The sequence below is a fragment of the Neomonachus schauinslandi genome, chromosome 7 (genome assembly GCF_002201575.2).
Source record: "Neomonachus schauinslandi chromosome 7, ASM220157v2, whole genome shotgun sequence".
Classification (NCBI taxonomy): domain Eukaryota; kingdom Metazoa; phylum Chordata; class Mammalia; order Carnivora; family Phocidae; genus Neomonachus; species Neomonachus schauinslandi.
The window spans coordinates 133,732,123-133,759,764 of record NC_058409.1 but is presented as its reverse complement, the minus strand read 5'-3'; the positions used below and the strand labels follow the sequence as shown (position 1 = coordinate 133,759,764).

General features: G+C 34.0%; 1 protein-coding gene across 2 annotated transcripts in view; it reads right to left on the bottom strand.

Annotated features, from left to right (window-relative positions):
* Positions 1-27,642, bottom strand: part of CDH12 (cadherin 12) — a 252,200-nt gene that overhangs the window by 51,184 nt on the left and 173,374 nt on the right. For both annotated transcript variants that reach the window (XM_021695843.1, XM_021695846.1), the window contains 2 exons: positions 27,027-27,194; positions 9,500-9,687 (listed from right to left, as the gene is read on the bottom strand). In XM_021695843.1, the coding sequence (XP_021551518.1) occupies positions 9,500-9,687; positions 27,027-27,194 (356 nt within the window). The remainder of the gene's footprint in view (positions 1-9,499; positions 9,688-27,026; positions 27,195-27,642) is intronic.

The following is a 27,642-nucleotide window of genomic DNA, read 5'->3' as shown; positions in this document are numbered from 1 at the left end:
TCTTATTTCTTATTTGTATATAATTTATAAAATATGTTTAACTTTACCTAGTATTGAGAACTAAAAAATAATGCATCATAAATTAAACTGATAAACAACATGAGACATGTGTCCTTTAGTCAACAAAAAATGTAAACACCCTGTATATTTCAAGCCTTTCCTTTCTCATGACAACACAAATACAGATATGATAAAGTGCCTTTAGGCAGCTAAAATATAGTAGAAATGATTAGATGTGTTTAAACTATGAATGCTGTATCATAGGTGTTTTGACAGAAATGCTGACATTTGGGAAGAAAATAAGAAGTGATCAACTTTGCCCGAGGGACCCATGGAAGTCTCTGATGTGAAATATGGGAGAAAATTTTTAAAAAGGAAAGAATCAATTAAGATACTCATGTGGGGCAGTGCCTTCTCTGCAAAAGGAAGAATAGTGTATTTGGTAGAAACTGCAGTGAATCTGATAGAGGTGAATGTAGCATGTGTGTGTGTGCAGGAGATGATAATAAAAAATACACTGTTCGCACTGTAGCTTATGAATGATGGAAACAAAAAAAGGATTTAAGCGTGAGAGTAAGATGAACAGAAGGAAGGCTAAGCTAAATGAAAACAAGGTGTCATCCTCCAAGAACAGCCATCGCAGTGGTAGGAGGAATAACCAAGAGTGTGCAAGTCTACCCAGTAGGAGGAGGAACAGGGAAATTTTAACCCATGTTCAGGAGAAATTGGTGGCCAGGCTTCATGTCCCATTTGACAAGAGGAGGCTGATGGCAACAGAAGCAGCATAAGAAAAAGCCTAAATCTAGGGGTTAAGAAACTGGAAAGGAGGTGGAGCTGTATCTAGGAAGGAGAAGATATGAACAGGAGCGCTTTTGTTGGGAGACGAGAAGGAATTTGACTTTGGTCATTCTAAGTTTGAACAGAATATAGAACATACAGCTTTAAAAGCCTGCGAGGAAGCCACACCAGTCAGAATGGCTAAAATTAACAAGTCAGGAAATGACAGATGTTGGCGGGGATGCAGAGAAAGGGGAACCCTCCTACACTGTTGGTGGGAATGCAAGCTGGTGCAGCCACTCTGGAAAACAGTATGGAGGTTCCTCAAAAAGTTGAAAATAGAGCTACCATACAATCCAGCAATTGCACTACTGGGTATTTACCCCAAAGATACAAATGTAGGGATCCGAAGGGGTACATGCACCCCGATGTTTATAGCAGCAATGTCCACAATAGCCAAACTGCGGAAAGAGCCAAGATGTCCATCGACAGATGAATGGAAAAAGAAGATGTGGTATATATATATATATATATATATATATATATATATATATATATACAATGGAATATTATGCAGCCATCAAAAGGAATGAGATCTTGCCATTTGCAACGACGTGGATGGAACTGGAGGGTATTATGCTGAGCGAAATAAGTCAAACAGAGAAAGACGTGTATCATATGACTTCACTGATATGAGGAATTCTTAATCTCAGGAAATAAACTGAGGGTTGAGGAGTGGGTGGTGGGATGGGAGGGATGAGGTGACTGGGTGATAGACACTGGGGAGGGTATGTGCTCTGGTAAGTGCTGTGAATTGTGCAAGACTCTTGAATCTTAGATCTGTACCTCTGAAACAAATAATGCAATATATGTTAAGAAAAAAAAAGAAGAAGAAGAAGATAGCAGGAGGGGAAGGATGAAGGGGGGAAATCAGAGGGGGAGACAAACCATGAGAGACGATGGACTCTGAAAAACAAACTGAGGGTTCTAGAGGGGAGGGGGGTGGGAGGATGGGTTAGCCTGGTGATGGGTATTAGGGAGGGCACGTTCTGCATGGAGCACTGGGTGTTATGCACAAACAATGAATCATGGAACACTACATCTAAAACTTATGATGTAATGTACGGCGATTAACATAACAATAAAAAATAAAAAACACATCGATAGATTCTAAACTTTAAAAAAATTAAAAAATAAATAATAAATAAAAATAAAAGCCTGCAAGAAAGCAAAACAATCTACCTTGGTAATTTCAGTTTGGGAGTTAGTTTAGAGTTTATGAGACTGATTGGAGAAGTTAGGTAAGATGTTTAAAAGAGATGATGACAAATATTTACAAAAACAGGGACATAATATTTACAGAAACCGATAAAGAACATCACTTATTTTTCTTCAAGCTTATGCATGCATGCAGACTGGCTAAAAATAGGAGAGTTTTAAACTTAAGAAATCAAGATGTATGTTTGCTTACAATAATTAAGTTATTGAATTTTTTTTTCATTTTTTCCCCTTAGAGTTATTAAAAAATTAACCACATGATGGTGCTCTCCTACCAAATCATTTGCTGTGAATTTCTTTCCTGGCCATTGAACTGCAAAAAGATAAAAAAGGCCATTTTACTAACAGGGCATAAGTAACATATGAATGGTTCCATGGGACCGGCTGAGAGCTTAGCCTGTTTACTAGAAAATCCTGGTGAAGAATAAAGCATTTTCTTTCTTTTTCTTTTTCTTTTTCTTTTTTTAAGAAAAAAAAGAATTCTGCTTTGGATTCAGTGTGATGACTGTTATGTTTATTTGGGATGAAATAATATTTCCAAGACCCATCAAATAGTAAGAATTCTTCTTTAAATCAAGAAGTTTTACTTATTTAAAAATAAAGAAATCATTTCACCATTCTTTACTTTAAACTTATGCTATCTTTATTAACTAATTAGCAATAGATATTTTTTGTAGAAATGGTAGAGAACTGTTTGAAAAATTATGCAAGATAATAAAATTGTCCTTTTGCACAACTTAAATATTCACCCCCCTATTTTAATTGCTTTAATTTCTTAATAGTGACAAGAAAAATACAGTGCTTCTATAGATATATTTCTATTTTCAGCCATTGAATGTTTTTAACTCATGTAATTTTACATTTATATCCGGTAAGTATGTAAGTATATAATAAATACATGTTTATTCTCAGCTATCAAGTAGAAAAGAAACAACTGATTAAAGTATATTTCAATTGCCTTTTCAATTAAGAATAAAATTGCTGAGCGGTGCCTGGGAGGCTCTCAGTTAAGTGCCTGACTCTTGATTTTGGCGCAGGTCATGATCTCAGAATTGTGAGATCAAGCCCCACATCAGGCTCTTACACTGTACCTGGAGCCTGCTTAACATTTTTTCTTCCTCTTCTCCCTCCCCCTGCTCTCTCATGCTCTCTCTCTTTCTCCCTTTATAAATAAATAAATAAACAAACAAATAAAATTGCTGAATTTCAGATGCCTTATGCTCTCATTTTATTTATTTACATATTTGGGAGGGAGAGAAAGAACAAGAGCAGTGGGGAAGGGACAGAGAGAGAGAGAGGAAGAGAGAGAAAATCTTGAGCAGGTTCCATGACCACCTCAGAACCCATCTCCAGGCTCCATCTCACGACCCTGAGATCATGACCTGAGCCAAAATGAAGAGTCGGAGGCTTAACTGACTGAGCCACCCTGGCGCCCCCTTATACTCTCATTTAAATGTAGCCCATCTCCTAATTTTTAGATGGGATGAAAAATTTAAAAAGTTATTATTCTGATGTTGTTAGTGTTTTTAATGCTTTAGCACTTAAGAACGTATAGGGGTACTTTCTATTTGTTTAAATTTTGTTCAATGCAATATGACGTAAGTGTTGAGTAAGAGTAGTTTTTTTGTGGGTTTTTTTTTGTGTGTGTTTTTTTTTTTTTTTTTACAAATAGCTTGTGCCTTGAGAAGATTTATGAAGTTTCATAATGCTATTCTTAATTCAAAGTGACACAGTGAAATAATATTCTGTCATAGAGCTCATAAACTGAATCCAAGCTGATGTTAAAGCTGGTGCAGCCACTCGGGAAAACAGTATGGAGGTTCCTCAAAAAGTTGAAAATAGAGCTACCATACAATCCAGCAATTGCACTACTGGATATTTACCCCAAAGATACAAATGAAGGGATCCAAAGGGGTACGTGCACCCCGATGTTTATAGGAGCAATGTCCACAATAGCCAAACTGCAGAAAGAGCCAAGATGTCCACTGACAGATGAATGGATAAAGAAGATGTGGTATATATATACAATGGGATATTATGCAGCCATCAAAAGGAATGAAATCTTGCCATTTGCAACGACGTGGATGGAACTGGAGGGTATTATGCTGAGTGAAATAAGTCAATCAGAGAAAGACATGTATCATATGACCTCACTGATATGAGGAATTCTGAATATCAGGAAACAAACTGAGGGTTGCTGGAGTGCTGGGGTGTGGGAGGGATGGGGTGCCTGGGTGATAGACATTGGGGAGGCATGTGCTATGGTGAGTGCTGTGAATTGTGTAAGACTGTAGAATCACAGAGCTGTGCCTCTGAAACAAATAATACAGTATATGTTAAAAAAAAAATAAAAGAAGAAGATAGCAGAAGGGGAAGAATGGGGGGGATCGAAGGGGGAGATGAACTATGAGAGACTATGAACTCTGAAAAACAAACTGAGGGTTCTAGAGGGGAGGAGGGTGGGGGGATGGGTTAGCCTGGTGATGGGTACTAAAGAGGTCACGTTCTGCATGGAGCACTGGGTGTTATACACAAACAATGAATCATGGAACACTACATCAGAAACTAATGATGTATGGTGATTAACATAATAATAAATAAAATAAAATAAAGAAAAAAATAATTAATAAAAATGCTTTTTTTTTCCCATTCTTCTCAGCTCCTATAAACCTGGCCATCATTTGTATCCACTTTGACTCTCTTCAAAAAGAGAGAGGGGAAATAATAAAGGGAGGGCAAATAAAGATTTTGGAGATAAAACAATAATGAGGATATGTGCTTTGGAGAACTTTATGCATTTTAATTGATTATTAAATTAGTTAAGAAAAGAAAAACTCTTTTTTTTCTTTTCTTAGCATCATATGCTAATATTAGCCAAACAATGAAAATAACTGACATTTAACAGCTACAAAATCGAAGGTAGAATATGTATTTTTGGACTTTCTGAATGCATCAACAACATAATTCCTATAAGAATTTGAATTTAGGGGGCCTGGGTGGCTCAGTCGTTAAGCGTCTGCCTTCGGCTCAGGTCATGATCCCAGGGTCGTGGGATCGAGCCCCGCATCGGGCTCCCTGCTCAGCGGGAAGCCTGCTTCTCCCTCTCCCACTCCCCCTGCTTGTGTTCCCACTCTCGCTGTATCTCTCTCTGTCAAATAAATAAAATCTTTAAAAAAAAAAAAAAAGAATTTGAATTTACCTGAAAGGTCCTTTTTGCAATTTTATGCTGAGATATTGAAGGGAAAGTTTTCAAAACACTAATTTAAAGATCATCCTATAACTGAAACACAGCTGTTAATGTTTACATACTTACTTATTATTACACATCCAATTCTTCTGGGAATCCTAAAGCTAAGTGCAAGGTAAACTTTCCTGACAACTTATGGAATATATGCATAAATAATTTTATAATACAGTCTTTACCTACCCCAAGAGGAAAAAACAAAACTTAAAGTATTGCAATTGTTTAAATTAATTTTTAGTTTTTCATGGGTTTTATGCAGCAGAATTTTTCTATTTATTTTATTTTTATGAAATCATACCACCATGTTTAATCAAGTCATGTATCTACACATATATATTTGTATACACACACAAAATATAATATATACAGCAGATAGGCAGGTAGGTAGATAAGTAGGTAGATAGGTACAAGTGATGGATAATTTTAAAATTTTGTTATAGAAGTGTTCTCCTGGGGTATTTCCCTTTTTTTAAGATTTAATAGATGTACTCTGCAAGTTGCAATTTTCTTTCCCAGCAGAACTGGAGGTTAACAGATAGGGATTGCTTCTGTTGGTTCTTCACTGAGAGATTAAAACAAATTACAGGGGCGCCTGGGTGGCTCAGTTGGTTAAGCGACTGCCTTCGGCTCAGGTCATGATCCTGGAGTCCCTGGATCGAGTCCCGCATCGGGCTCCCTGCTCAGCAGGGAACCTGCTTCTCCCTCTGACCCTCCCCCCTCTCATGTGCTCTCTCTCTCTCGTTCTCTCTGTCTCAAATAAATAAATAAATAAATAAAATCTTTAAAACAAATTACAACACTAAGAACACATCTATTCAAATGCTTGGGTAATTTGCCAGATGATCAGAATATTTATGAAAATATGTGTTGGCTGTTCCTTTACAATCTAGCCAGAATCTTACCATTTCTCACAACCTCAATTATTGCAAATTTCATGGTCCATATCTCCATCAACAGTTTCTGGGATTATTTATATAGTCTTTTAACTGGTTTATTTCTTTTTTGTTGTTGTTAAGATTTTATTTATTTATCTGAGAGAGAGAGCACAAGCAGGTAAGAGGGGCAGAGGGAAGGGAGAAGCAGGCTCCCTGATGAGCAAGGAGCCCAATGTGGAGCTGATCCCAGGACTCCGAGATCATGACCTGAGCTGAAGGCAGAGGCTTAACCAACTGAGCCATCCAGGAGCCCCTTAACTGGTCTATTTCTATCCTCACTTCCTAGTCTTTATTCTCCTCAGAACATCACATTATCCCAGCTTCACAACAATAAAGGTAATTTAGATCTAAAGGCACCCCGGGCTTCCCATACCATGATCTAATTCACATTCTTGGCCAGGCTTATGAGGCTGTCCATAATGCACCCTTTCTCTGCATCTTTGACCTTATCTCTGGCTAGGGACCCTTTCACTGGCTGTACTCAGCCCACTGGCCTCCTTGCAGTAGCTGCTGGGTCTTTGTGGAACATGCATCACTCAGAAACACTACATGATTCATTTCTTGCTTCCTTCAAGTCTCTGCTGAAATTTCACCCTGTCAGAGAAAACTTTTGTGACCACCCCACTATAGAAGCCACCACTCTCCATATTACTTGTATCCCTGTACCCTGCTTTACATTTCTCAAGCTTGAATTTATCACTGCGGACAGTGCTTTTGGATTTATCATCTGTCTTCCCCAACTGAGTGGACGCTGCTTGAGTAGAGGGAAAGGGTCTCTTTTGTTTACTGCTCTATTCCCAGAATCAGAGTACGTTCCTGGATTTAGTGGCTTCCCCATCAATACCTGCTGAATGAAGGAGTGGATGTTAGTTATGGACACTGAACTTTATTTGGATGACAAATTATTATGCCAGCAAAATGGACAATTATTCATCCACTGCAGGAAGAAAAATGTATTTTGTATACTTAGAGATAAACTTTTCGGACTGCTTTTCTATATTATATAAGTCAATTTTAATAACGTTATGTCATAATTTTACAAATCTCAATTTTAATCTAGTTAAGAGAGAAAATTCTACAAAAATTAAATAAAATAAATTCAACAAAATAAATGACGTGACTCTTTTTATGAATCTTTCATTAGCTAAAAAGGGAAAAGTTCTGTTTTTACAACTTTAGTGAAGATGTATAAGTGAATAGTTACAAAAAGTTGATTTATATAACTAAATCATTACTTTCTTTTTAAAAAATCACTACTTTCAAAGATTAAGCCATTTTGGTATAATATAAAGACTATGGTTAGCACAGCACTCCCTTTTCAATTGTATTTAAAAGTAAATAAGCGTGCCACACATTTTTCCAGATTGACCCTTAGACACCAATCATTCATTGGCAGAGATGGTAAATGTGTGTAAATAAAAATAGAAATATAAAACATGTGTAAATATAAATATACATACATATATAAACTTAAAAATATAGTATATACAATATTGACTCTTCTGTACCTCAATTTTACTTTGTAAACTTAGTTAATTTAATACTTAAATTTTATGAACTGTTGATGTAGAATATTTTCTATTATTTTTTCAGTATTAAGAGAATACATATCTGTTCCATTTAAATTAATATTTGTAAGTCATTTAAATGTAGTTATTTTTTCTGAAAAAATAAGTAATAAGACTCTTATTGACATGTTACTGAATAGAAAAGAGAAAAACAGGCAAAACAAGAACAAACAGTAAAGAACTAAAGTTCAGAATTTGACACATAATTTTTAAACTGTACTTTGAAAATTCAACATAAATGCATAATTTTGCTGAATGAGATCATGTGGTTAAAGTAATTTCTAGAAAAGGTACAATTTATGTGCAATAGTGAAAATAAAAAGTGGTAAATAATCTATATGGAAATTGTATTTCTTTTCAGAATTATTTTTATTGTCATATGTACTATTTCTGTTAAAATTCAGAGTTCCTGAGCAAATATGGAAACAGCAGCCTAATTAATGGGAATGACTGCAAAGATAGTTCTTGTAGGCTAAAATAATCACAATTATTAAGTGTATAAGATATACTGTGGTTTGGGGGAAATAGAACATACTTTGCAGGAGCAGGGAAAGCAGTACTAAATTGAGTTTCACTAGTTTGCCTGCACTCCATTACTGAAAATTCCTATAATTTGCTTCACTGTTATGGAAACAATCTACACACCCCAATCATAATTTTGATTTTTCTGTTGCTCACATTTGCATACCCCTTCTTCATGCCAACCCAACGGAAGACAGACTACACCCTCGCTAATATTTTGAATTATGCTCTCCCCTTCTGCAATTCTCTTCTGTACCAGTCTATTTAATATTACTAAATGGCTTCCCATCACAGTCAGCCTTTCCCTCCCTCCCTCCCTCCCTCTCTTTCACTCTCCATCTCTTTCCTTCTCTCTTCTTTATCCTTCCCTCCTCTCTCTTCTTTATCCTTCCCTCCTCCCTCTTCAGCCTCTCCCCTCCTCCTTCCCTCTCTCTCTCTCATGAATATTTCTTTTCACTTATCTCATTAAAACCCCTTCAAGCCCAGTATTACCCTTGTTCATTTCTTCCATTCCTCAGTAATACAGGTTACTGACATAGGGATTCTTCCACTATGATATAAACTCTCACCAACAATATGTGAATTAGATATTTATATTCTCAGAGAAGTCATGAGAGGGGCAAGACCACCTCTGGTGGGGTTAGAGTTTACTTCTAGATTTTTTTTTTTAGATTTTATTTATTTATTTGACAGAGAGAGACACAGTGAGAGAGTGAACACAAGCAGAGGGAGTGGGAGAGGGAGAAGCAGGCTTCCTGCAGAGTAGAGAGCGCAATGGGGGGCTCAATCCCAGGACCCTGGGATCATGACCTGAGCTGAAAGACGCTTAAAGACTGAGCCACCCAGGCGCCCCTTACTTCTAGATCTTATTTTTAAGTTAATCTTTTTGTTTAAGTTTGTAACAATAAAAAAAATTAAATTACAATTAAATTCTGGAAATAATTTTTTAATAATTTAATCAAATTAATAGACCTGTTTCAACAAAAAATATATATATATGTTGAATTGCAGAATACAAGTGCCTGAAGAAGTGAATACTTGGGTCACCTGGGCTTTTTTTTATTTAAAATACTGCTAACTGAAGAAAATTAAAATTTCTGTCATTTTCAACTTTTTGTCATTTTGTTCTTTAATTAATAGCGGGTAGTCAACTGTCCAAAAACTTGTCTGTGTACCTTTTTCAATTTGATGACTCCTTCTTGTGTATCCTCATCTGTGATGATGTCAAACAAATTTCCTCCATCTCCTGGAACAATATTGTATTCAATTTCTGCGTTTTGTCCAAAATCAGGATCCACAGCTCTTATTCTTCCAATGGCTGAGCCAATAGGAGAAGACTCAGGAACTTTCAGATGGAAGATACCTGACAAGGAATGTATAATTCATATTGACAGTGGAGTTAGTAAAGAGTATAGAAAGATTACTAGGATAGAAAAACATACTATGTAGAAAGTAGATCAAATTTAGAACATAATAGTGCAAAATCAAAAGGGAGTTTGCTATCAAGTTAAGAATATGATTAGGAAAAATAACTTCACTTTTTTCTTCAATAGGTCCTGCTCTAGAATTTTAATTGGGAATTGTAAATAGTAAAGTGTGTGAAATTTATATTACTGTGAGGAAGTATTTTACATCATAACAGCCTCAAAGTGTACCTACTATTGAATGGAAGGGCAGGAAAATCCATATAATTAATTGGTACCAATAGAATAGAATCCAGGATACAAGACAGAGATAAAATGAAGATAGATGATTGATAATTAGATATTTATAGAAAGTTAAGGTTATATTTTTTAATATACATATAGATGTTATATATTTTTCTTATATATATATATTCCATACATTTATAGACAGTATTTACCCAGTAAGTGTAAATCATTAAGCTAAAAACAGCCTGTAAAATGATTGTGTGAGGTGCCTCGTTAGCGCAGTAGGTAGCGTGTCAGTCTCATAAAATGATTGTGTGTTTGGTTAACCAAAATTTTAATCCATAGTGAATTTAAGTATATTATACTATTGACGAATATTCGACTTATGTTTAGTGTTGAGTAGATTTTTACTGGGTATCCTACAAGGTATTTTCACAGACATCTAAAATCAGGATATAAAGTTCTATTTAGCCCTGCTTTTTCAAAAAAAAAAAAAAAGTTATTTTTCTTTATTTTTCACCACCAGGTGGAGCACATATATTATCATGAATTTGATACTGAGTCAGAAAAACCCAGAAAAATTCCAATCTATATAAAATATACCAGAATCAGGAAAATTTGTAATATCGCTTAAAAATCAAAATAAGGAAAGGAAGACTATGGGCAGAAGTAAAAATGTGAAGGCAAAACTAAACTAAAAAATATAGTTTAAATTTTGATATCTGCTTTCCAGTTTTAATTTCTATTAATGTATTTTGGATTGTACTTTACCATGGTTAAAGCAACCAGGGTAATTAATTTGTTTAGAATTTGTAGCTACACTTAGAGAAATTAAATTAGGAAGGCCTTTAATATGTTTCTTGAATGGTAAAGTTCGTTCATCAAACTACATTTCAATATTTCAGCTATTGGCTTCAAGAAAAAGGAGGAAAAAATAATCAATCACGCTTTGTGGAGATCTTGCCAAATACTTTCCTTTTTATTCCCAATTATTTTATAAGTCTTGTAGCTCTTTCACGGTTTCAAAATGTGGTAATTTCATTAGACCTGGTAGCAGTTAAACCTTGTCATATATTGCTCATGTCCCCCCCATAAAAAAGATATCCGCCACTTGTTCCTATAATGTCAAAATAAGCCTTATTTATATTCACTGGACATTACCTCATTGAAACATATATTTAATCTCAAAAGAGCTAAATATTTACTTAAATTTGTTTGATTCTATGTAAAAGAGAAAGTACATTTTTTACTGTGATCCAGAAATAGTTGTTCAAATAATTTGATAATTACTTAACAGTATACCTGCTTTCAAAAGGGAATATGTCAAATCTTTCTAAAAGAACAAATTGAAAATTTAAATAAATAAATCAGAACACAGGCAAATAATAATAATAATGATCCAAGTGTTAATAATGGAATGTTACATACACATTACAAAAGAATTTTGGTTAAAGAAAACATATTAACTGATCAAGTTAGCAACTTTTCATAGGTTAGGATTATGTTTCATTAGATGTTATTCCCTAAACACTTCACACAGTGGCTGTCATCGAGAGATGCTCAAAGTTTGCAGGATTTACAGTAGAGTTTGGACTTGAGGCAACCAGAGCAAAGAGGAAGACTAAAATCATAGGTTGCAATGTGTACACATTGTCTACAAGAAAGGTAAAGACAGATATCCAAGGGGGATTTGAGTTCAAACAGACATAACTACATAAACAGAACCTAAAGTGACTTTTGCAGCTTACTTTATCTAGAGAGTGTAAGTATTTCACAATAGCCATATTAAACCCTGATCTGACTGAAGCACTTCTGAATACTAGCAAAAATGATGATGCCTGAATTCTTTTTTTTTTTTTTTTTTAAGATTTTATTTATTTGACAGAGAGTGGGAAATAGAAAGCACAAGGAAGAAGAGTAGCAGGGGCAGAGTGCGAAGCAGGCTTCTCACTGAGCAGGAAGCCATACTTGTCTGGATCCCAGGACCCCGGGATCATAACCTGAGTGAAAGGCAGTCGTCTAACTGACTGAGCCACCTGGGCGCCTCAATGATGCCTGAATTCTTGTTTAACATGACAAGAAATTATGCAACAGTTATTTAAGGTTGTACTAAACTTCTCATAGATGTGTTTTTTTTTTAATTTCCTTTTTTTCTTCCTTTCTTAATGCCTATTAAGTGGAAGCATCATTCATCAAAAACATGTCCACATCCTTTGCCTCTTGTCCTGGGATTTTGATAAAGAATGTGAAGAAACACCAAAAGCTTTGAATCGATACTAGAATTAGTCATATTCCAATGTCATGGTACATCAATCAATATGTGTTAAGAAAGGCCTTGAATTGTTTTTCCTGATAAAATATAGTAATGGAGGTCTATGTTGAATAGTGTACTGTACATCTTCCTCCAACAAGATATTGAATTAGGAACCTTTAGATGAAAAAATTATTGAAAACAGAGCTGGCAGACAGAGATTTGAGAGGAATAGGCAGCTGCCATGTGCAGTGGGTTTCAAATTTCCGACATGGCCAGCAGTGCAAGGTGGTGGCAATGGTGGGGACTGAGCTGGGGGAGGGCTGGATGGACTCTGTAGGACATTATGGACATCCAACTGAAAGGGCTTGTGATATTTCTGCTTACTCTCTCAGATCCATTCAATAGGAGCAGATTCAGATCACATACTCACTTTATAAGTTAGCTTTTCATTTGAACAATTAAAAGCCAAATTAAAAGAATTAAAAATCAAGGGGAATAATCTAGTCTGGCATCATCACCAAGAGATTATGGTTAGTGTAAGTAAAAAGCTTAGCCAGAATTGAGACCCTCCAATGTGAGAAGAATTTTTAAATCTGAAAGGTAATCTGAAGGACATCAGATAATGCAGACTATAAATGAGAGCTCCCCTTTTCAGGATGATATGCTGAGATATGAGTTTTGTGTTTTATAAAAGAACATTTTATGAAGACAGTAACAATAAATGTGAAGATAGCTATTCCTTGTAATACTATGTCAATATAAGTTAAATAACAGTTTCTTAAAAAAGTGGTCCGCATACAGTAAGCCTATGAATTTTATAATTATCTAATGGTATTGGAAAACTTTTGATTAATTGAAATAGTAGCACTCTTCAAAAAAGACTAACTCAATAACATTCACTAACATGCCCCACCAAAATTAAGATATAGTAGAAGTGAAACAGTGATTCACCACTTACATCTTCTTTGTGTATTGAGATTTTAGTGTACATAAAACACAACTATACAGAGCACTGAATTTTCTGTTCTTTATATTGCAGACATATTTTAGTAAGGTGAAAGACACATTGATTAAGACAAGATTTCTAAATAAAATATTGTAGTTAGTAATAAAGTCTACAGAATATGGAACAAGTCAGAGGAACTATGCATTAGTCATGTCATTTTTTTTTTAGGTTCTGTCGGTTTATTTCCTAGTGACTTGACACTTTATTATTTCTAGAAACTCGACGCAATAAAGCTGGGGTCATTCAGATTAATTCAAAGTGGAAGTAATCATCAGCTTGCCAAAGTTGAATCGCTTTTGATGTACTAGGAAATTGCAGCGCCATCATCTTCTATGTGTCCTATTTTTGACACATATGAAACATCTTAATGGCACTTACCTGTACAACACAGATTAAGAAATAAAACAGGTGGCAAGAAATTGCTCAGAGTCGATAAGAATATATACTTACATACTCATCAAATATACATGCTGTGTTTAAAAGAAAAAAGAAAAACTTTCCCATGGAAAAGGAGAAAATTGCATGCAGTGAACTCAGATGGAATTACAGAGATCAAATTCTAAAACTTCTTACAGATAATGCTCCCTATTAATCCCAAAGGTAACAGTATCTATTACTCAGTTATTGGCTAAATGGATCTCCTTTCAGGAAGTATGTTGTTTAAAAAAAATATACTTTGATTATACTTCAGTTATTAGGACTCACACTGGGTTTGTATGTGTGGCTGGGGGGCATTCACTGATACCTAAGGAAAAAGGATATACACTATGCTTTCCTTCCCCTTTTTCTTTGAAAAATTTCCAAGTACTGATGGAAATACCAAAGAGATATATTTACTTAACAAAACATGAATTAACATGTTTTCATCTCCTCAGAAATAAAAGTTAAAGACCCCAAAAATATATTGAGTGAATGAAATATATAATACTGTAACAACATTCAGTAATAAGAATAGCAAGTATAAAGAAAATGGAATAATCCATTACATTTCTTTTTAAATACAATTTTATTTTATGTTTATTATAATAACTGAAGTTACTCAAAACAATATATAAGAAGTCAATGTTAAACTTCACAGAGAACTCACTGTACTATATATGAAAAGTAATAAATTTGGAGGTAATGAATGTATATTTTAAAATAGTAGAAAAACAAAAATATTGGAAGGTTTAAGCGGAAATTATTTCCAATTGATTAAGAATGTTAAACATTTTTAGGAACATAAATACATATTACCTGAGACCACATAAATAGATAATTGCTTGAAGTATTACATTTATGTTTAAACTTTAGAAAATATATATTACCATTAAACTTTTGATTCAGTGATTCAACTCATTTAATTGTTCAAATAGTGATCCCACATGTGTGTTTGATTTACCATCCAATCACATAAAAATAAAATATTGCTTTACCAATTCTTTATTGTTTTAATTTCTTAAGCAAATATAAAAATAGCACACAAAATGACTTCACCTCATCTAAAGAAAATAAAAAAGGAAATGGGAGCAAACAACATTTCTGTATGAGTAAAAAGGAGCTGTATAGAAATTATTAACCGGTTATAACCTCTTATTAGCTCTGTGACCTGGGGCAAAATATTGAAGCTTTTTTTCTAATCTGTAAAATTAGAATGATGATGATGATGATGATGATGATGATGTCACTTATAATAATTCATGAAACTCCTAAGTAGTATCTATTTTACTAGTTACTCTTCAAATAGTAATTCTATAGATAATCTCCATATCTGTATTATACTATTTTCCTGTAGGATTGGCAGTAAGTAACAGTAAACTGCGTACAGAGGTATGGAGATAAAAGAAAGGGAGGTGTTAAAAGAAGTTCTGAAAAGCCATTTTCATTTTAGCTGAAACATTTTTCCCATATCTTGAAAATTGAAGGATTTAAGAATAAAAATATCTTGGTGTCTGAAGAATGTTTCAAATGCCCTCTATTTCCCCAAAAGCCTGAAGCTGTGAGTATTTTCAATATGTCCAAATTAAAGTAACAGAAATATAGTCCACAAGGAAAAACCATCCTGATAACAGAGTTGGATTCAAACTAGATTTTAGCCAAGCGTACTAAGCATACAGTGAATGGAATCTCTCAGTAATGACAGAGACATCCAGTCCTGCTCATTCTTAGGATGGGTCTAGGATGAACAAATTTCTAGAAGTGTCCAGTATTTGGAAGCAAGAGCTTTACTGTATTGGTCAAATTAATGTATCTTTTTACAAAGGTTATAATTCTCTGGTCTAGACTTTACCTAACCACATCCATGAAAATGAAATGCCATATACATAACATCCAATATATTGATGGATTTATAAATTTTATAAAATTTTATAAATTCTATATAATAATAACAATATTTCTTTTCTCAGAGATATGAGAAATTCATTCCTCCAAACTTTCTAGTTCTGAGCAGTCTTACACAACACAAAAATTCAGAGCTCGATATTGAATTGTCCTTTTTAAATTTCCTTTGGTGAGTAGATTAGTTGTTAAGCCTTCCAGTAACTCAGATTATTAATATGTGATTCAACTGCCATTTTTAGTAGCTTCCTCCATGGAATGATAAAGAAAAAACAAAAACAAAATACAAAACAAACTATATTTATTCTGATGGCATTTATTACCTAGTAAGGGAGGGATTATTAATTAAACAATCCCACAAATGAAGTAGAATTGCTAAGTCACATCAGGAAAGTGACACAATTCTATGCACTTTTAATAACATTTAAACTGAGAATCTGAGTTGAGTCAACTAGATGATGTTGCATCTGTGAGGTCAGCTGGTAGAAAACATTCCAAATAGTAGAAACTATATGACAAAGCCAAAAATTATCATAATCTTCTACCTTCCTATTTTTTCTGTTCAATTACCACCACTATGACCGATTTTATGTAACATAAATATATATTTATATAGAGAGACAGTAAATATCAACTTTAATATCAAATATAAATAACTTTAATGTTAGTTAATATCATTATATTGAACTCTCTACATCCAGTAACTCATTATCATTTTTCTGTTGCTTTTTTTTTCCTCATCCAACTGAAACACATTTTGTCATTTCAATAATCATATTAACCAATCAAGTGCACCTCTGATCTAAAGTCCTTTATTTGGTCTGCCCATTTCACTCCACCTGGTTTCACTGCCTGAATGTCATTCAAATGGAGACAATATCAGGTTAACAAATAAGCTTTAAAAAAAAAAAAAAAGATTTTATTTATTTATTTGAGAGAGAGAACAAGCAGGGATGGGGGAGGGGTAAAGAGAGAGGAAGAAGCAGGCTCCCCACCAAGCAGGGAGCTGCATGAAGGGCTGGATCCCAGGGCCCAGATGCAGGGCTCGCTCCATCCCAGGACCCTGGGATCATGACCTGAGCTGAAGGCAGATACTTAACTGACTGAGCCACCCAGGTCCCCCAACAAATAAGCTCTTTTAAAATGCAAATAATTCAAATTATTCTCAATTTCAGCTACACTGATAAATGCAAATCCCAATTAAGGGTCAATTGGGGTTGGATAGACTTGGGGAAAGTTTGCTTTTTCCATGCTTAGAGAGTAAAATCACTGAAGACATAGAGAAAAGAGCATTGTGGCTCTAAAATTAAAATTCTGCTTCTGCACCCAAGAAAGGAAGGGGCATTTATTACATCTCTTTCTGTATTTCCAATAATACCTTCCTTATTACATAGCTCCCAGCTTTCAAGTATAAAATTTTTCAAGTACAAATTATTATCTTTAATACTATAGTTCTGCTAATTTATAGATCCTATAAACACATATCTGTATTTCCCTGCAAAACTAATTGCTCTTTATAACATGATTTTTTTCAAGAAATTGCATTGGAAATCCCAAAAAAACTAATTCCAAATGAACTATGAAACATAACCCACTTGTATTACTCAATGATTGCCAGAATCAGAAGTGTTTCTGATCCTCAAAAAATATGTATTTTTAATGTATGTGATCTATATAACCACTACCTGCATTACATAATAGTAAGCATGATGGAGATCTTGGCAAGCGTTCACAACATTTCAAGTCCATCAGTAACATTCCATTGTTCATTCATTTTATGGAGTACATTTAATATTCCCTTAAAACCTCCATTAAATATGTAAACCTTTCTTTTGTCTTTGTGTAATTTCTGATCCATCTAACAAAATATGGTTATGCAGATAATTCTCAGTGATACTGGCCACTAGTTTCACAAAAATATGCAACACTGGAATTTTTATTAGAAATTATAAATAAACTTGACACCTTATAAACTAAGCTCCTGAAAAATGTCTGGAATTTAAATTCTCTTGGGGATATTTATTTACCCAAATGTTTGATTTCTCACAGAGTTTTTTTGGAAAGGTTATGAAGGTAGTCTGGAAATGTGAAATTTGATAATAGTTTCTTCCTATCTAACATTTTGATTTCTTTTAGCCAAAACAAATTCTTTCAATAGCATCCAATTCACTGACCTGCAAATATGATTTCTGAATATTCTTCATATATTCATACATCATACATGTAGACAACTGTTTAAATTTTCTGTCATTGCTGTACTTATTTTGCTGCTTATGCCTAAATTGTCTCACTGGTCTGCTACTCCTCTTCTTTCTGTGTATAAATTCTTTTTTTTTTTTCCTGTGTATAAATTCTATTCCTCATTCTCTCAAGGGCAGCTTAAAGCCATTTTTGATGAAAAATATTCTTGTCTTTGCACTTCCATTTTTTTCTTCACAATTCTATGCATATAATCCTTTAAATAACACATTATGTTTTTGTACCATCTAAATATTTTGGTACACATTTGCTCTCCACTCTTACTACATTAACTTATTCTCCCCATTATACACAGAGCTGCTTGAGGGAAGACATTAAATTTTTAATTTTTTTTTATACAGACAAAAAAAGATATAGCCTTTTTTGCATATACACTTCAATAAAACTAACAATCAATGAAACATTATTCATTGAATGCTATAATTTATTGTGTCTTATATCTGTTAATAAACTAGATTTCTTATGTACAAAATGTATTGTGTCCATGGTTATTGCTTATATTCTGTTGAACTCTCATAAAGAAATACTGAAGTTCAATTTCCTGCCTAAATAAATGCTAAGACCAATAATAACGCAAATATGAAATACAGAAATTTAAACCATGTGAAATAGATGTTGAATTTAGGATGTTTCACATTGAGGATTAAAAATGATCACCATGGTCAGAAATCTGTGTATTAAAGGTTTGAGGTCATTGTATTTCAGTTTCTCCTTATAGCATTATTCATTCTCATTCTTGAAATTTCTTATATTCAAAATTTAAATAGTTATTTCTTCTTGAATCTTACTATTTTTTTCCATACCTCAGACCTCATTAATTACTTCTATATTTACATCTTCTAAAAATGTTTCTCTGAGGAGTGCCTGGGTGGCTCAGTCAGTTAAGCGTCTGCTAGGCTCAGGTCATGATCCCAGGGTCCTGGGATCAGAGCCCTCCATTGGGCTCCTTGTTCAGCAGGGGTCTTCTTCTCCCTCTCCCTTTCACTCTCCCTCTCCCTGTGTGTGCGTGCTCTCTCTAATAAATAAATCAATCTTTAAAAAAAATGTTTCTCACCCCCCCTCCCTTCTGTAATCCTCAGTTTATTTCCTGGAGGGAGATGGGGTGATGGGACAACCAGGTGATGGGTTTTAAGGAGGGTACGTGTTGTGATGAGCCCTGGGTGTTATATGCAACTAATGAATCATTGAACACTACATCATCAAAAACTAAAGATGTACTATATGTGGGCTAACCGAACATAATAACTTAAAAAAAAATGCTTCTCTGACTCTGACTTCGGGTGTCCCTATATTTCAACCATTTTCTGTTCATCTCCACTCAATTTCAGCATATTATCAGATAAACCATTTTCCTACTTAAATCATGTCTTCACATGCTCTTTATCTTATTTATCCTCTGACTCCAATAGGACACAGTCTTTTCCATTCCTGTTACTGAAATCTCTCTCAGTTCTGCCTTTACTTATCTATTCCAAACAACTGTCATGGGTTTGCTCCACACCAAGTCTCTTCTTCAGTCTTCACCACGTTATCAAAGTTATTTTTCTAACATGTTGATATCTGCTTTGCCCCTCAACTGAAAAGAACCCACAGACATACATACATAGGTTTGCATTTCTGGGTTGTGCAGTCTCAAATTCCTCTCCTTCCAATCTGTTAAATTCTTATGCTACATTTCTTCTCAAATGTTATTTTATTCATAACTATTTTCCCAGTAATTCCAGTTAGATTAATTTACCATATCCTAGTCATGCCAATAATTAGTCTGATCATGTTCCTATTTGGGAGTTTCATTGTGGTATTATTTATACCTCGAGATATTTGTCTTATAGAGTTCATTGTTTGCTGAAAAAAGTAAAGATACCTTATTCAATTCTTATCTCTTAAGAATCAAGAACGAGTGTATATAAATATGCGTGTGTATTTATATATATGATTATATAAAAGTTGCAAGAATTTTATTTTGGCTATTAATGTGATTTTCATAGACTGTAAAAATAACAAACTTAAGCTTTTTAAAAAAAACTGGGGAAATGATATTAATAATCAGAGCATATATACTTTATTTGGGTGAAGAGTTTTAAGATAGCATTATCATTATAATGCACTTATATCATGAATACCTTTACTGTAAAATCATTTAGGGACAAGTCAGTGTATATCAGGCTAGATAAGAATCAACCTATCCTATAAAGGCAGCCGATGGTCCTCTGAATATTTTAATAGCATAAGACTAAGACTTCACATGAAAAAGAATTTCTTTTTTATTTGTCCATAAAAGAGAGTTGTAATAATTTGTTAAGTATTAAGCAACTAGAGACTTCATAAATTAGTTCAATCCTGCAACTGTGTTTTTTCCAGGCTAAAGTAAAATGAAATTAGAATATTGTATTTAAATCAAAATAGTCATTGCAAATGTCCATGGGTAAAGATAATACTATTTTGGTGATAGTATTATTTTATATTCACTTCCTAAATATTTCTATGGAGTTAGAAATTTTGAAATTGATTTTTTGTGTGTATAAAGAGTATACAATCAGTCCTAAGATTTTTTTTTTTTCCTGGTGGTAAATTCAACTACAAATGTAGACATGAGCTATTTCTTGAGCTACTTCTTTCTTCAATCCATGTTTGACCATACATTAATCGGAAATTCTGATAAAGGGGAAGCAAAAGACACAAAGAAATGATAGAAAAAGGGCCTATGACATTCTCTAGTTGTAGAGATAGATACAAAGGAGAAATGGGGATAGGGCTGAAAAGAGGGAGGAAAGAAAAGGTGGGAAGGAGGAGAGAAGAAAAAAAAATTACTGTTGGATACTTCAATTGTATTATTTTACTTAATCCTCCCAGAAGTGCTATATATTATTATTAAGATGTCTATTTAATTTACTAGCCAAACAGAGCCTCTTTTGAGAGTAAAAGGAATCACTATTTGTAATTAATTTGGGACCACAAGTGAAAACTGCAACTGTCTCAAGCAAACCAGGATATGCGGTCCCCCTATTTATTATCTTAATTTGATGTTGTAAAAACATGAGACAGAGAGAGTTTATTTAGCTTATTCAGGCCCCAGTGAGTTAATGGTAAAGCTGAGCTTTCCATCAGTACCTTTTCCAAAGCCTAGGATCTCTCTGTTCTACAAAAACATTAAAAACACTCACAATCTTGGAGAGAATGTCTTTTCAGTTTGATTAGCGGAGAAGTAGATTGAATGTCCCATGTTCACGTTCACGGCTCCCACTCTTACCTAACGGTTCTGGTGTAGGAAGCAATAAGCTATATTTTCATAAATGTGCATATTTAAAAATCACAGCTCTAATATGTTCCCCAATTATTTTCTGCTCTATCACACATGTATCTACAAAATACCTGGCTCAGCGTTTACTATCTCTTTTTCTTTCACTTTCCTCTTCTAAATGTGTATAAATAAACAACACCTATTTATAAGGATTAAAGAAGTTAACCTGCAGTTTTAATGGGGCCTTTATATGGTACATGTGCAATAAGTATTAGCTGTTGTCCTCACTAAAATCATGACCATATTCTGTAAAGAGTAGTACAATTGTACCACCTGGAAAAAAATCTTGGAGCCTGATAACGCAGTCCTAGCAGGAAAATGCAGAAAAGAAAACTGAGGACATGTGAATTGAAGATTGAATGAGTAAGAGGTATGTATGCATTGCAGCCAGAGATCTAGAGGTTTATTATTATTTAAATCTGATAAATTATGTTGCTGGCATCTACTTACTTGCTCTGACTAACAGGAAATTGTCACAAAATAATTTTTTTTTCCTCTAATTTTTTGCAGAAAGGCTGAGAGGTGGAGGTGGGAAAACTTTCTCATTACCTTACTTGTCTGTTTAGGAACCTATGAGTTTTATTACACCATAGGTAAAGTCTCACACTTGAATTGTTGATTACATGATGCCAAAATAAGATAAAATCTTAAAACACACACACACACACACACACACACACAAAACTTCACCTGTTTTCAATTAAGCCTCAACTTATATTTACAGTCAAAATTTCTGTACTAAGTAATATATTATTATTATTATTTTTTAAGATTTTTATTTATTTGAGAGAGAGAATGAGAGAGAGCACATGAGAGGGGTTAGGGTCAGAGGGAGAAGCAGGCTCCCCGCCGAGCAGGGAGCCCGATGCGGGACTCGATCCTGGGACTCCAGGATCATGACCTGAGCTGAAGGCGGAAGCTTAACGACTGAGCCACCCAGGCACCCCTACCCTCAATACTTTTTTTTTTCTTTTTTTTTTTTAAAGATTTATTTACTTATTTGAGAGAGCGAGAATGAGAGAGAGAGAGAGTACATGAGAGGGGGGAGAGTTAGAGGGAGAAGCAGGCTCCTCGCCGAGCAGGGAGCCCTATGCGGGACTCGATACCGGGACTCCAGGATCATGACCTGAGCTGAAGGCAGTCGCTTAACCAACTGAGCCACCCAGGCACCCCTAAGTAATATATTATTATGGTGTTAACCTTGCGGACCAAACTAACACACACCACCCTCCCAATCTCAAATATTTCAATGAGGCTGAAGAAGTTATCCTCATCAAAGTGGTGGATTTCACTCAAGACCATTATTCCAGTCATGCTTCTTCTAGTATTTTTCTCAGAGTACTTGTCAGCATTTTCTCTTTTCCATCCCGGCCCCTAAGATAACAGATTGAAGATAGTGCTAAAAGCAGAAATTTGGTCTTTGTTGCACCCTCAGAGACATGATTTAGGAACATGCTGGGGTGTTACCAGTTATTTGCACTTGACCTGTGGGTAGGAAGTAGGCCAGTAGTGAGAGTCTCCAAGGAAGGTGGGATATGAGAGTTCTATACAATTCACATCCTGACAGTAACAGACAGAAGTTGTGAAAAAGACTGAAGTGATCCTGACCGTGTTTCCACGTTCAGACACATATTGGCCTTTTTGCACTCAAAGGTCAGGACATATTTCTCCATGATGTTATTTAAGGATTCTGAGACTATATATATAAAATAATACATTTTAATTAAACACATCAATATTTTACACTAAATAAATATATAGTTACAAGCATTTATTTATTTGATGATTCAATAATTAACCTGGACATTCTGTAGTCTTTCTATATCATGAACGTATAATACAAAAAAATATATAAATGCATATACATATTTTTTATGCATAGATCTGTAGTCTTTGGTAGTTTGTGTAAACAAGATCAAACATTGTTCACTATGCAGTAGACATTCTGGCTGATGCATTTAATGCTTTAATTTTATTTTTTTGTGCAAATAATGTATTATTTGCACAATAATTACCATATAGGACATATAGTTGTATCCATATTATATAGTTTGTTAATTTAATGAATAAGACACTCGTAAATATTAGACTTTGCCCCAGGAAAAGTTGTTATTGTCCGGAAGTTAACATAAACCTAAGTAAAACTAAAGTTCTCTTACTCTCTTATATTGTAAAAGAAAAAAAAAAAAAAAACCTTCTTTACATTTCCTATAAATGAAGTATTTCTTTTCATCCAATGTTGTACAAGGAGTGCTTTCTTTCATTTAAGTTGTTCTTGTATTCATTACAAAATTATTATACAGAAGATAGAGACCAAGTGGGAGAAGCATGAATATTTTGCCTAACGTGAATTAACCGCATCACTTAATTGATTTGATCTCACAATGCATTATTTAGATCAGCTTGTTAGATGGTTTTGTCATTTAAAATTCAAGTAATGGAAACCATCAGCATTTTTCTGTAGATTATTTTTACAGATGGAGATCCTCTGCAGATAACCTTGATTATGGTAGATGGTAGTTTTATAAGTATATGGAAAAGATTTTGCAAAGAAAATATTTTGTCTTTATAGGACTACAGGTACAGCTCTTCTAACGTGGTGGATATTATTTCAATTTCTCTATTTGTTTGTGGACAGTTTTCTGGGTTATCTCTAGGACAGTTTAGGCCAAACACAGGCATCAAAAGCAAATTGCCTTTGCAGGGATAGGGACAAAGAGAGACCTGAAGTCACTATGTAAGATTAGGCTTGGTTCTCTCACCCAGTGGCCACATGATCTTGGACAAGTTTTTAACGTTTAAAAACTTTACTTCTATCATTAACTTTTCTTAATAATATGCCTTGCTACTTTATTTCTAAAATTGAGAAAATAGTATACAGTCATTAAAGTAAGAGGGGAATCTATATGCAAATCACTTGGCATAATACATGACACATAGTAACTTACTAGTCAATATCATTGTCACCATCATCATACTGGCAGGAAGTTCTGATGTCTCAGGAACCATCTATTTTGCAACAATAAAACAGTAAACTGCTTACACATGCATGATACGAATGCAAGTGCCATTCAATTTTCTTTTTTAGTCTCTTAAAGTATTTAGAGAAGGAAATGGATGGAAATGGGTACTTAACAGTGTCACATATGCATATGTACACACACAAAGCCAAAATGAATTATGATTAGTAAATTTTAAGAAATTACCTTGTGCATTTTTAAGCAATGAGAAATTGGAGCTCATGAAATTCATCTGAAGGAAGTTTTCTGTTTTTGTTTTGTTTTCTTTTCAGAATAATCGCTTAATAGGCATGAGCAAATACAGTTAGTTGTGCAGATTCTCTTATAAGTTATTTATGTATAGAATATGTATATATATTTTACCTTTACATTGAAAAGACCATCATTTCAGTTTGTAATGTTATGTCACGTTTGCAGTTTAACTGCTTCACGTGAGAAATATTCTTGCAAAAAGTGCATTGACTTCTAAAGAAATGGCTTTTCTGTTTATAAATATATTCTGTCTTTTCCTCTGAAGGATGCAATTCAAAATGACAATACAGTAAAAAGGGCTTGACACAATGGCATATGAAATTGCAAGGGGATTAATTTCTTATTCATGCAAAAATGTGAAAACCCTCTCCTTTCTCATGATTCAAAGAACTTTCTCACCTCTTACACTTTCAGACTATAGTTCAAAAATGCATGTAATACAAGTAGAAAATAATTTGATCATGGTGAGCTGCTCGGTATATTTCTTTTGCCCTCTCATTTCTCTGTTTATGAATGCTGACAATTCAACATATGTTATGTGACTTTTTTGCAGGTGTTCAAAAAAGTATGGTTTTAGAGTGGCAGGTAAAGAAAAAGAGTAAGTTTTCATTTTAATATTATGTTAAACTAGAAGGAATTGAACTTGAGCACAAAAAAAAAAAAATCTGTTACTTCAGTTTGCTGATTTCAAGCAAGTTATTTAACCTCTCTAAGCCTCAGTTTTCTTAACAGTAAAATGTGGAAAATAAAGAACTCAGAGTGTCGTGGTCAATAGGGAATAAGAGAATGATAAAGTTGCTGACACAGCATGGAAATGTTCCAGAAGTCCCAGTGAGCTTATCTCCCACATTCTTTCCTCGTGGTTCTCATTTAGTTACCCTCACACCTACGTATTCAACCTTGACTAATCCCAGACAAGCCTATTGCTTTATCCAGATTCTCTTTTCACTAGGTAAGATCAAGAAATGATCTTCGTATCTCAACAGGAACTGAGCACACCATCTTGTCTTTCTATGTATAATCTAGCCTCTTTCTCATGGAGATATTTTCATTTCCCTGTACCCCAGACTATCTGTCTGGATCTCTGCCCAATTTTTACCAAGCACTTTATCTATACCAGCAGAAATTGTATCCTTCCACTGGCTGGGTTTTTTATCCCTCATCTGAAAAGCCTCACTATCATCCTTGTGAATAAGAATATTGGCACAACGTAGGAATATCTCTGCTATTTCCTAAAGCTTAGACTGACATATCTTATATGCTCAAAATGCAGAACAGGACCCATGTTCCCAGTGACTTCTTTTATATAAAAGTGGAGTAGTCTCCCAAACTATCCTCCTCACTTGGCTATTAGAGCTTGTCACACATAAGAAGTAAAAAATAAAGAAATAAATGGAATAAAAATAAAAATAAAAATAATCAGTACTTTTTGAGTTGGGAACATAACCTCAAATGTTAGAGAATCAAATGCACTATTTCTTTCTTCTCTTTTAATATTTACTTATCTTTTATCTGTTTCCCTTAATAGCCAAGTAAGAAGTGTTGCCATAAGACTCTCTGTTATTAATTATAGCATATTTGTACTAGTCATTTGTTACATATATTTCATTTGCTAAAGTATGATGACTTCTAATTGCTCCTCATAACATTTGGCCATTTGACTTTCTGATCACTAAGTAAAATATTTCCATAAGAAAATACATGTTGATGATTTTAAGAGAAAATGATAAAGTAGTAAAATATGAAAAACCATAGATTTAAAGGAATAAAATATCCAGTTAGCTAAATATTCTCAGTGTTTTATACTTTAGTAGATGAACTCAAAGTCTCCTACTGAGATTGAAAAGAGGAAAATCATTTTGTTTTGGTTCTCTTGTGTAACCAGTGATAGAGACTTTCAGTTTCTGTATTCTAAGTCTTAGGAACACTGAACTAATCGTTGAAAATGTACCAGAAATTGAACAGGTACTGATTGGTGTTAAATGTGATACTGCAAAAGGAAACTAGATGTAACACAAGTGAAAAGTATTCATTTTCAGTAAGAAGCACAGAGTTACAGAGAAAATACAGGTGTGAACCTTTCTATTATCATAGAAACTGTAACAATTTTCACCTATTGCAAAACTAAAATAAAGTAAGACTAAAGTAATGTAAAAAGCATCACTGTATTATCATCTGATACTTACATGGAAGGAAATGGAAATGATTCTACACATACAATAGCTAAAGAAAAGGCAGAGAATTCTTATGCTAATTGCATGATAGAGCAAATAATATGGTGTCATATGTGTCATAAATATGAGTCTAAAGTTACAGTGGGATTTTCATAATTATATTACTGTTTCAAATGAAAAATTAGAGCGAGATTCCAACCTATTGTGAATATTTTACTTGAATAGAAATCAATAACATAAGACTCATTGTTCAATTACTGACTTGTATTGTTTTATATTGAAGTCGTCCTGAGCATGATTCCAACGGAAAATGAAGCTCTTAAGTCTTTTAATTTTTATCTATTGGTTGCCGCTTCCTAAAGACCAGAAGTGTCTGAAAAATTATTGTAATTTCTGTAATATTCAGTGAAGTGTGAGAATTTTTTTTAAGCTGTACTAATTTAAACTCAACAGGAAAGAACCTACTTTTGGGGAATCGAGGTGGATTGTCATTGACATCCGTGAGGGTGATGTTGACAATTGTCGTTCCAGCTAACCCTCCTAGTTGTCCGCCCATATCCTTGGCTTGGATGAGAACTTGGTATTGTTCTTTGACTTCCCTGTCCATGTTTGGCAAAGCTGTTCTAATAACACCTTAAGGGAAAAAAGTAATGAAAGATAAACATTACAAACATTGTGCTTTCTGAGATCAGATAGTCTGCCACAAGAAAATGATTCTATCTAGATCCATTAGCAAAGACATGCTAACAAAATTATGCATCTTTTAGAAAGCGAAACACTCAAAATGTGCAATGGTTAGGATACAATTAAACATATTATGGGAGCAGCCACACAGTGAAAACTGCTGTGTAGCATTGTGGAATATGGTCAAAAAACAATGTGTCAGCTCTAAAAGACATTCATCATTCATTAAGTCAGCCAAGTCAGGCATGACTTACACAGAATGATCTATCTTTAAAAGGCAATGAAATTGTTAAACAACATAGATCAAATATGCATTAAAAAGTTAAGTGGTTACACTGAGTGTGCGGTTTCCAAAGAATGCTACTTTCTTCTCCATTCTTATTTTTATTTTCTAAAA